The sequence below is a fragment of the Lepidochelys olivacea genome (assembly GCF_965140295.1).
Source record: "Lepidochelys olivacea isolate rLepOli2 genome assembly, chromosome: 8".
Classification (NCBI taxonomy): domain Eukaryota; kingdom Metazoa; phylum Chordata; order Testudines; family Cheloniidae; genus Lepidochelys; species Lepidochelys olivacea.
Window position 1 is genome coordinate 39,068,466 of NC_140418.1, and position 11,868 is coordinate 39,080,333.

The 11,868-nt window shown below is 49.2% G+C and overlaps 1 protein-coding gene across 5 annotated transcripts in view; it reads left to right on the top strand.

Annotated features, from left to right (window-relative positions):
• The window catches only part of RELL2 (RELT like 2), a 44,045-nt gene that overhangs the window by 30,155 nt on the left and 2,022 nt on the right, over positions 1 to 11,868 (top strand). For all 5 annotated transcript variants that reach the window (XM_084636790.1, XM_084636793.1, XM_084636794.1 and 2 more), the window contains one exon: positions 10,376 to 10,418. In XM_084636790.1, coding sequence (XP_084492916.1) covers positions 10,376 to 10,417 — 42 coding nt within the window. In that variant the 3' untranslated portion in view covers position 10,418. The remainder of the gene's footprint in view (positions 1 to 10,375; positions 10,419 to 11,868) is intronic.

Genomic DNA, 11,868 nt, shown 5'->3' on the forward strand with positions numbered 1-11,868 from the left:
GGACTCCAGCACCCTGCCTGGTTGAGCCAGACACGCCTGCCAGCTACAAATCCAGACCCAGGTCTGAACCACATCCCACAAACTGCAGGCTTAACTGAAAGCGGCTTAAGAAGTGTTCCAGTCTCTAACACTCAGATGCCCAGCTCCCAGTGAGGTCCAAGCCCCAAATAAATCCATTTTACCCTGTATAAAGCTTATACAGGGTAAACTCATAAATTGTTCGCCCTCTATAACACTGATAGAGACATGTGCACAGCTGTTAACCCGCCCCCCCCCCCCCCGGTATTAATACATACTCTGGGTTAATAAGTGAAAAGTGATTTTATTAAATACAAAAAGTAGGATTTAAGTGGTTCCAAGTAATAACCAACAGAACCAAGTAAATTACCAAGCAAAATAAAATAAAAAAACACAAGTCTATGCCTAATACAGTAAGAAAACTGAATACGGATAAAACCTCACCCTCAGATGTTTCAATAAGCTTCTGTCACAGACTGGACTCCTTCGTAGTCTGGGCCTAATCCTTTCCCCTGGTACAGCCCTTGTTCCAGCTCAGGTGATAACTAGGGGATTTCTCATGATTGCAGCCCCCTTTGTTCTGTTCCACGCCCTTATATAGCTTTAGCACAAGGCAGGAATCTTTTGTCTCTCTGGGTCCCCACTCGCCCCTTCTAAATGGAAAAGCACCAGGTTTAAAATGGATTTCAGTACCAGGTGACATGGTCACATGCCCTGTGAGACCCCAAGCCTTCATTCCTCCCAGCCTGACTCACAGGAAGGCCTGCCTGCAAACAGAGCCATCCATAGTCAATTGTCCTGGCTGATGGGAGCCAGGAAGATTCCAAACCACCATTAATAGCCCACACTTTGCATAATTACAGTAGGCTCTCAGAGTTATATTTCATATTTCTAGTTTCAGATACAAGAATGATACATTCATAGATTTTTATTTCATTTGATTCTACATTTTCCTTACAAAAGATATTGCAGCTCCAGCAGTGGCCAGTCTGTCACCCTCTCTCAAGGTTCAGGTTGTGCCTCTAGGAGTGTGACCTGGGGCTCCCACCCCATGCGGATCCAGTGTAGGGGATGCACATGGGCCATGTGCCCTGGGGACCTCACCGCTTGCTCTAGGCTTTCTGAGAGGAGGCAGGAGAGCTCACTCACTCCCCCATCTCCTCCAGAGTGATGGTAGTGCCGTTCCAGCCTCCTCTTCCCACAGCTCTTGCTCGAGTCTGTATCCTCTGGGTGCCCAGACACATGCACAACCCGCCTCCTCCTCTCTGTGCTGCTGCAGGCACCTGGGCTCTGGAAATCACAGGCAGGATTAGCCTCCTACTACCAGCCCAGATTCAGTGCGATGATCCCCCAGGGCCAGCTAGTCTTGGTCCCTCCATGGGAAAACCTGGTGTTGCCTGCGTATCCCCACCCATTGTCTCCATCCGCCTGGGACCCCTCTTTACTGCTCTTTGGTTTCCAGGAGAGCCCTCCCAATTCAGCAGTCTTCTCACGCATCTAGTCAATGGCCACAGCCCAGCTCCGCAAAGGTACTTAAGCTCATAGCTTCCACTGATTTCAATGGGAGTCAGGTGCCTACATATCGCTGAGGAGCTGGGCCCAGCCAATCCTGGCCAGACTTGGCCTCTACCCACCTCCCTTGGTAGACTCTAAGGGACCTTAGAGTCTTACCTCTTGTAATGCACACAAAGGGCACAGGCTCAGACTCACTCTCCCACAACTCTGCTTCCAACTGCGGTCTCAGAATCAGAGTTTCTCTCACCTTACCCTCCATGTGCACTTTTCAGACATCACCCTCCTTCCCCCACTGCCCCCTAGGAGCCCAACAACTTAACATCACCCCATCTCTGGTGCTTTTCTTATGCAGACTGGAAGTAGCAGAAAACCTATCTCATTCCCGGCGCCACTTGTCACATGCAGGTGGGGATCTACGGGCACCCACCTCCCATAGAACTGCCTTGTGCCCTGTAGGCACAGCCCCATTTTAGTGGGGGAGGAGAACAGGACATGCCCCGTTGCAGGCGTCTGCTAGGAGGAATGCTGACTGACATGGCAGCTCCACCTCTCTTTAGCAAATGCAGCATGTATGACCTTGACCTAGCAGTGCTGCTAGCATGGCTCTGAGCAGCCTCACACCTCCATGCAAAGACAGCCCCACTCTGGCCTCTTTACTGCTCACACTAACTGCACGTGTCCACGGAACCTGCTCGCTGCCCCGTGCTGTGAGATCTTCCTCAGAAAGGGGGAAAGAACCCACGTTACCACAGACAATGTGATATTGTTCTTGCTAGTCAATCAGCACTGTTTGCAACATCCTGGTGTCCCCACTGTCTGGTGATGGACAGGACCACAGGGCAACTAATGAACTAACCCCAGCCTTGAATTCAATAATTTTTGTGCATTTCATGTTTGGTTTTCTAGTTTTTGCCTTTTTTCCTTGTCAGCCTTGGTCACTGTCTTGCTGACTCAACAATGGTTTTTGTCTAGGAATTTCCAGATTTTATTTTTAAGGGAGTTGATTTAGATTCTAGACATTTCCAAGAGTTCTGTGTGGTTCTTTCTGACACTGTTTTAAAGCAGTAACCATCCTGGAAAATGCATAGTGAAGAATACAGACAACTTGTAGGGAATTTCCCATGTATCAAACCCAGGAAGGCATTGAAGCAGAATTAGTGGGGGCTGCTTGTCGCCTCCCAGGAGATCTGGTACATGGCAGCAACAGGGCTCCATTTTGCTAGCTAGGAGACTTAAGGAACAGAAGCACTGGTGACCTCACTCCCTGGGGAGAGATCCTAGGAGGAGACAAAAAAAAAAGAGAACACCAAGGAGTACTTGTGGCACCTTAGAGACTAACAAATTTATTTGGGCATAAGCTTTTGTGGGCTAAAACCCACTTAATCAGATGCATGCAGTGAAAAATACAGTAGGAAGACTATATCTATCTATACACACAAACACACACACCATGAAAAAAATGGGGGTTGCCATACCAACTGTAATGAGACTAATCAATTAAGGTGGGCTATTATCAGCAGTAGAAGAAAAAAAAACTTTTGTAGTGATAATCAGGATGGCCATTTCAAAAAGTTGACAAGAAGCTGAGTAACAGTAGCGGGAAAATTAGCATGGGGAAATAGTTTTTATTTTGTGTAATGATCCATCCACTCCCAGTCTTTATTCAAGCCTAATTTAATGGTGTCCAGTTTGCAAATTAATTCCAATTCTGCAGTTTCTCATTGGAGTCTGTTTTTGAAGTTTTTTTGTTGGAGAATTGCGACTTTTAGGTCTGAAATCGAGTGACCAGAGAGATTGAAGTGTTCTCCGGCTGGTTTTTGAATTTCTAATTCCTGACGTCTGATTTGTGTCCATTTATTCTTTTACGTAGAGACTGTCTGGTTTGGCCAATGTACATGGCAGAGGGGCATTGCTGGTACATGATGGCATATATCACATTGGTAGATGTGCAGGTGAATGAGCTTCTGATGGTGTGGCTGATGTGGTTAGGTCCTATGATGGTGTCCCCTGAATAGATATGTGGACAGAGTTGGAAACGGGCTTTGTTGCAAGGATACATTCCTGGGTTAGTGGTTCTGTTGTGTGGTTGCTGGTGAGTTTTCGCTTCAGGTTGTGGGGCTGTCTGTAAGTGAGGACTGGCCTGTCTCCCAAGATCTGTGAGAGTGAGGTATCGTCGTTCAGGATAGGTTGTAGATCCTTGATGATGCGCTGGAGAGGTTTTAGCTGGGGAGAGTGGGAGACAGTGGCTCTTTTTTGCTCCCAGGGTTGGCAGCAACAAGACTCTGCTTCCTTCCTCATGTGCTGCAAGCACAGGGCCTATTCGTCCCTCTCAGAGCAATTGGTCTGTGAGGAATTGTCCCACCTGCTAGACTTCCATGGTGAAAGGTTTCTGTGCAAAACACAGTTTTGTTGTAATGCCTAGAACAGCATCTACACAACAGCCTTCCCTAGACAGCTTTCCATACACAAGCACACTGGCTAGACGTTTGCTGTGCAAGGATTTCTGAGCTAGAAAGGCTCAGGTGTGAGGGACTTGGGGCTAGAGCTTTCCTTCCATGCCCTGGAACACTGGGGAGGTCTCCAAACAGGTGTAGTAACTTAGACCCAGATCCCCAAAGATATTTTGGCTTCTAGCTGCCTTTGCTGTCAGTGGAAGTTAGGAGCCTAAACGCCTTTGGGAATCTGGCCCTTAAGCTGGGATTTTAAAAGGAGGCCTAACGTGCCCAGCTCTTAGATTTTCATTCTGTATGCAAACTGCCACAGTTACCTAAACATGATACCACATCTTTCTCCTCAAGGTTCACAATGGCTGGTTGGCTGTTGAAATGCAAGATACTGAGAATGAAGGATTTTTACGTTATAGAGCAAGCAAAAGTGGCCACTATAATTAAGATTGTAGAAAGGAGGGGCTTGCACAATGTTGGCTTTAGTCTTTCCTAAGGCAGGTCAGCAAGAACTGGGCACCTAACTCACTTAGGCCCCTTTGAAAATTCCAGCCTTAATGATTTCCCTGATATTTCTGTCTTCAAATGTAATGATTGACCTTGATGAAGAGCTATTTGAGTTCTGAGACCTACAATGCAGGTTAGTACCTTGACTGCAGCTGTTGACCTTTGATCCTTGACAGAGCTGTCATGGGTTCATGGCAATCAGCACCGGGTAAATGGCCTGCAGACTTTGTAAGCTTCTTAGCTGCACACCCAGAGTTTACCAGCTCTACAGGATGAAGGCTGAGGGTCTTGTAAAGTCTGGGGGGGCTTTTACTTTCCCTGGAGGTACTACTGAGCTCTGATGCCAGCCAGCAGCAACCACCCAGCTCAGTGTCTACAAAGCTTTGAGCAAAGCGGATCTCCTCATGGGGAAAAAACTAAGGACCATACCTCCTAGGGACATGGAAGGGGGGAGTGCCCACTCCCCTGCATCATTTCCCCTCTTTAAGACCTCACAGATGCCTCTTTAGGGAGACCCCAGAGGTAGGGTTGAGCATGGTTCTGGGGCAAGGGGTGCTTTTTGCACCCCAGTGCCTCTAGCAGGGAAATTATTGCTGATCTCATCAGCCTTAGCTCACCCACTGTCCCACACTCCTGTGTGAACCCTGCCCTCCTATGGGAATGCTGAATGCAGGGGCTCCGGCAGGAGGTGCCCAGGGAGGTGGGAAACACCACAGAGGCACAGTGCTGCTGTGCAGATGGCCTGGAGCTCCCACAGACCTCAGGGAAGAGCAAAGGAAAATCCATGGGTGCAAACACGCAGCATTTCCTGCAGAGAGGGGGATAGGGCCCTATACAGATTAGGCACTGAAGGAGGCTATTCAGCTTGACCTCTGTGCTAGGCCTTCCGGGGCGTGTGAGATGAGTTTGTCAATGTTAGCCCAAACCAGTTTTCAAATGGGGGGGCCCATATCTGAATGGCCGTTCAATGCCTCACGAGAGTTTTCAATCACTGGGCTCCCAGTCATGTGTCACATTTGCTTTGCTGTGGATAAGTACCCACAACCTCAGACCCCAGGGACACGGAGAAGGAGCCAGAGCTTGAGTCGAGCCTAGAAGCTCTCTCCAACCAGACCAGATGGTGAAGGCGCTACTGTGACTCCCCAGTCCCTTACCTACCTCACCGGGGTGCTGGGAGGATTAATTAGATGCTGTTCGGTAAACACTGAGAGATTTTCTGATGGAAGGTTAAAGCTCTATTGTTTGTTTGTTATCCCAGGCCTCCCCCTCTTCCAGCTTTTCCAGTGCTCCTCACCGTGACTGATCGCACCTGCAACTAGGGCAGTGCTCATGTTAAATCATAGGCCCAAAGAGTCCGAGGTGTTAATGTGACCCAGTCACTGTCCAGCACTAAACAGGGTTAAACAAGGGTCAGGGTTTGCTACCTGGAGACCCCAGCCTGCATCTTACTGTGGCAACACCCCATTAAACAGCCTGTTATTGAAGATACAGCAAAGGAGGAAAAACAGTTCCAAGTGTTTGAAACGTGAAGTATTAAGTCAGGCTGTCAGTGTAACCACATCCCTGGGTCCATTCCCCTTAGCTGGAGAGGAAACTCCCCCCATATGACTGCCTTTTAAAATGGTAATAAAAGTGTCCTTTTGGGGGGACAAGAAAAAGTTCATGGAGATGGACTGGAGCTGACATTGGTAAAGTCTAAAAGACAAGCCAAACTGTGACCTCGCTGGGCACAATCCAGCCCAATGAGCAGCTGGGTCACCCCACCCTCTAACCTGGGGTGCCCTTTATACAGCCTGGCTGCTCACAAACCGACTCCAGCATGCTAGTCACTCCCAGCCATTTCTCTGTGTGCTGCAGCCAGCCAGCCACACCTTGGTGCTCACCAACCTTAAAGAGTCTACAGGGTGAGCCCAGCACACTCTCAGTCCCAAATCGCCCCCCAGAAACATGTGTCCTGTACTACCCAGTCCTCTCCTGCACAGTGCAAATATAGCCGGGCCACTATTCCTTGAAGGGAAAAGGCAAAAGATTTATACGATCTGAAGAGAAACCAGAGTACACACAACTTGCTACCCCAAATGAAGGTACCCAGACACTGCAACTTGAGCACATTGGATTAGATCAAACAATAAAATAAGTTTACTAACTACAAAGAGAGAGAGATTTAAGGGCATACAAGTCATGAGGCATAAAAGTCAGAAATGCTTACAAGACAAATAAAGATAAAACACTTCCTGATGCTTAACTTAACAAACTACATTAGATTCAAAGCAAATTTTCTCATCACATGCTATCAGCTCTGTTACTGACCAAATGCCTTAGGTCATGATCTCTCCCCCAGAGTTTATCAGCTGTTTCCTTTTTCTCTTCAGGTGCAGAGAATACAATTGGAGGGTAGGGGGGAGAGGTTCCTTGAGGTGTTTTCCCCTCCTTTTTATAACTTCAGTCCCCCTCTTGCAAAACATTTCCAGCTGAGATCCTAGAGCCAAAGAGTCCATGTGGAAGGATGTTCCCTGCTAGTTTTTGTACCTGTTTGTACTTCCTTTTTTTCCCCTCCCTGCTTGATGACTTTGTTTACTGCTTACATGCAAATTAAGCAGAGTGCACGTTCCTTTGTTTAGGACAGAGCTGTTTGCCAGCTTCCATTTGCGCAGGGCTGTGTGGTTTGGAACATGTGTTCATAACATCACACAGGGTAATCTTGTAACTTCTCATACACTGTTGCCATACATATTTTACCAGGACTGTACTGACCAGCAAATTATGAGTTTTCAAAGGATACAAGGCATACCTTGTACACAGCCTAGTACCCTAGTGTGTGAACACAGGGGTGTATTCTGTCACACAAACATACACAAAAAGGGAGAGACAAGACCAGCAAAGACAGAAAAATGCAGTTTCTGGCTCTGGTGTTTACTTTCACTTGCAGCCTTATCTGCTGGAAAAACACAGGCCGTGCACAGGGTCTGATCAGCACTTCTGAGACTTGCCAAACTTGTACCAGCAACAGACTGTTTAGGGCATTGCTTTGAGCTGCTTCTTTCTGGTTACAGTCTCTCAGCAGCATTGCAAAATATACAGGCTTAGTTGAGTAAGGCAGACTTTAATTAAACAGAAGGCAAAAGGAGAGAGAGAGAGGAAAGTGAAGAAATAAGGTGGGTATGGGCAGTGGGTATAGCTGCTGCAGGATGCTGGACTGGGGCTGCTCCAGCTCGCATAGTTGAGACTGCTCTGGCCCCAGGCCGGCCCAAGCTGCTGGGGCCGCTGGGGCCAGGACTCGGGTCGGTTGGCCAGCTGGGGCTAGGCTGGGGCTCTTTGGCTGGGGGGAAGGGGCTCAGGGTTCTGGCTGGCCCAGGGCTTCTCTAGCCACAGGGGGGTTGTCTCAGGGCTCTGGCCACAGGGGGACCTTGTGCGGAAGGGGCGGAGCCGCAGGGCTAGCCTCCCTGATGCGGGGGAGGGGCACCTGCCACCCATTAAGGTGAGGAAGGAAAAGGATGTGTGGGTGTGGGGGGATGATGTCATCTGGGTCTCTCTTACTGGCCCAGTCTAGGCAGGATAAAGGCCCAACAGTGTCAGGGTCAATCCCAGGGTCCCAGGAGATGGGAGGAGGTGGCAGCCTTGAGGATAAAGCTCGCGCCTTTCCTTCCTCACAGTCTGCAGTTGTTGTCAGACAGCTTCGTCTGCCTTTCCCCCCACAAACGACCTTTCTTGTGAGACCCCCCCAAAGAGGGGGGGTTGGGAGAAATATTCCGTCCCCTCAATATTTTGTTCACTAATTAGGCCTAATTGTCAAGACACCAATTTTGGTTTATTGATTTTCGGTACCACGCGTTGCTAGTTCACCAGGCGTGATGCTCGCACAGCCCTACTGCTAGGAGGATGTTTTGTTTGGACTTACTTGGTTTTTTTATGTCTCACATTTGCACCTTTTTCCCATCAACAGTAAATGTTATAAGTTAGTTGCCTCTGAAGAAGTGGGTTTTTTACCCACAAAAGCTTATGCCCGAATAAATCTCTTAAGGTGCCACAGGACTCCTCATTGTTTTTGTGGATACAGACTAACAAGGCTACCATTCTGATAATAGGTTAGTGTGACACTTTACACACTTTCACTCACTGGTCACAGTTGAGCTTGTATGTAAGCAGGGTCTGAATGAATGCTTCCCTGACAGCTAGCTGGGAGCGGAGAGGGAGAGACTTGAGTGTGTTTATGTGAATACAGGATTCAGAGTAGCAGCCGTGTTAGTCTGTATTTGTAAAAAGAAAAGGAGTATTTGTGGCACCTTAGAGACTAACAAATTTATTAGTCTCTAAGGTGCCACAAGTACTCCTTTTCTTTTTATGTGAATACAGTTTGCTTGTACTCTGTTTATGTATTCAGCAGAATATAGTGGTGTCCAACTGGTATTTGGTACAAATCATCTTAGTACTGAATGCAAGGGTAGTGAAATATGGTTTCCAGTGTTGTAATTGTTGTGGGAATACAGGAAAGCAGGACTATGCTTAACCTGTCCCAAATGGGGAGGGGCGGCACCCTCAGTTAAATGAACCTCGTGAAAGCAGAGGCTCGAATGTCAGAGCTCTGTGAAAATAAGAGGCGGGTGGGGGACAGGAGTCCTGGTATCATGGTCAGGAGGCTGCATAACTCCCTCCCTGCGGGGTCCTCTCTACAGTGGCTTAACCTGTTCTTCCCCACTGTTCAAAGACTGGTGCTAAATAGGCTTTATTAGGAGCCTCTTGTTATTTTAATTGCTCAATCAGAGCTGAAAACAGTTGTAGTAGGACTGTATTTCTGTCCTGCCTGCGATGAACTAAAATCACTGGAGATGGGGCAGTGTTTCTGCCCAACAACCCAAAAGTCCTTTTCACATGCCTGACCCTTATCTGCACCCCACTCACAGTTGCTGTTCTTGGTCAGTGCAGACCCAGAGTTCAGAGGTGCATCTGCAGAGTTCACCTTCCACACTGGGGTGTTTGTGGAAAGAGGCATCTTACTCGCTCTGCATTGCGCCTCTCTGCTGTGGCCCTGCTGGCCACTCATCGCACCTCTCTGCTGCCACCCATTCACCAGCTCACTGTCAGTCACCTTCTGCCTCTCTGCTGTGACCTCAGCACATCAGTCTCTCAATGATGTTCAGCTCTTAGCAAGCAGAGCAGAAACACAGTCCTACCACAGCTGGTTTCAGCTCTGATTGAACAATTAAAGTAACAAAATTGGTTCCTAATGAAGCCTATTTAGCTCCAGTCTTTGAACAGTGGGGAAGAACAAGTTAAGCCAGGGGAGAGAGAACCCCCAGGAAGATCATTCCACCTCCTGATCACAATACCAGGACTCTAACCCTGCACACACCCCTCATTCACAGGGCTCTGACATTCAAGCCTCTGCTTTCACAAGGTTCTTAGAGGTGAGAGTGACCCCCCCCCCTCCCATTTGGGACAGGTTAAGCACAGTCCTGTTTTCCTGCATTCGTACAACAATTACAACATTGGTAACCATATTTCACTACCCTTGCATTCAGTACTAAAGTGATTTGTACCCAACACCAGTTTGACACCACTGTATTCTGCTGAATATGTAAACAGAGCAGGAGCAAACTGTATTCACATAAACACACCCAAGTCTCTTCCCCTCTCAGCTAGCTGTCAGGGAAGCATTCATTCAGACCCTGCTTACATGTACATTGGTGGGCAAATTTATCGCACTAGTCCTCACACAGCGCCACCGCTGCACCTGACTCTTGACACATCTTGTTCAGGGCGAGGGGGCCCCTGCACAGCTCTGCCAGCGTCCCGCATCCTAACCTGCAGCACTCCCCATCTCCTTTGTGTAGCAAGAGCTACAAAATGCTCTCTGGTCTTGTCTCTCATGTTTCTGTCTCCCTTTCCCTCAGGAGCAGAACTCTGCGGCGCACGACCCAGGAGTGACGGTGTGACGTAAGTGCCACCTTCTAGCTACTGGCAGCAGGGACCAGAGCCGACTTTGTGCGTGTGTGTGCGTGTCTGTGCATATGTCCGTGTGTGCGTGCACATGTGCATGTTTGCATGCGTGCGCATGTTTGTGTATGGACACGTGTCAGTGATGCAAGATGTAATGCCGAAGGGCAGCCACGCTGTCTCAGGTTGTGAGTCTCACGACTGTCACATGCTGAGCAGGCCCTGGCCTTGCAAACACCGGCCTTGCAAACACCTGCGTTAAGAGAGCTCCAAGGAATTCCCGGGTGCGGCAAGAAATGGAATTGCTGACGCAGTAGGCACACATCTCCCTCGGGCAGCACTGACCCCAGTGCCCTCAGTTAGCTGTAGTGGGGTGGTGTAATGCTCTTGTGGTGGTTAAAGATGCCCTGGTGCTTTTCTCAGGAGTAGGAAAATCAGTCGCAGCCTCCTGGCACAATTCCAGCTTCTATTTCTCTCGACCTGCCACTGCATTTTCAGCCAGACACAGCATTCTCCATGCCTGTGCGAGGCTGCTGCGTGTCACTCCAGAGGCAGCTGCAGTGCAGTGGCAAGTGAAGTGTTGGGGATGGGAGGAAGCCATAACCAATGTTGCTGGGATCCCTCTGGCTGGAAGCCAGCAGAGCTGCGCACTATAGAGACAGAGGCTCAGTGCAGGTTGGATGCAGGCGAGGTGCCAGCAGTGGGCTGCATTATCTCTGTCCCTCTTACATCCCTGTGTTCGCTTTCTTGCTGAGGCACCTGAACCATGAGATAAGGGCAGCAGGAACCACATCAGCGGCTCAAGCCAGGCCTAGTTGGGGCAGGGTGTCCTGAACAAGAATCCTGAACTACCTCATGGAGGGGCAGGGGGGTGTTTGGTGGTGACAGCAGGGGAGCGTGTGTGTTGGGTTGAGATTGCCAAGGCAGACAAGGGGCTTCTCTGCCTTTACACTGTCAATCCCCGTCCTCACCGTTCCCATGTGCCTTCCCCATAGCAGCCTTACAGCTGTGTCAGCATAGGAACCCAGAACACGCCTATGCGTGGCAGAGCCCAGGCAGAGCACAAACACAAGCACAAACACAAACACTCCATCAGCATGGCGGGTGGGATGGTCAAAGCTAAAGGAAATTACTTAGCAGACAGGAAACTCCGTTGCCTGGAGACACAATTTTATGGGGAAATCCATGGAAGTTAGGAGCCTAAATACATCTCAGGATCTGGGCCTCTGTGCCTGCCAGCCCTTCCCCTTGTCAGGGCCTTGTTCTCCTAGATCCCTGTCTCCACCGATTCCCTCCTATTGCAGGCACTCTGTGCCCACAGATTCGTAGACCTGCTGTGTGGGCCATGCCCTTGGGCTTTCCCCCCAACCCTGCCCATGGGCACCCGGGGAGCCAGCAGAGGTACTGGTGTTTGCAGCACTGAGAAAAGTAGGCCGGAGAGCTACAAGGT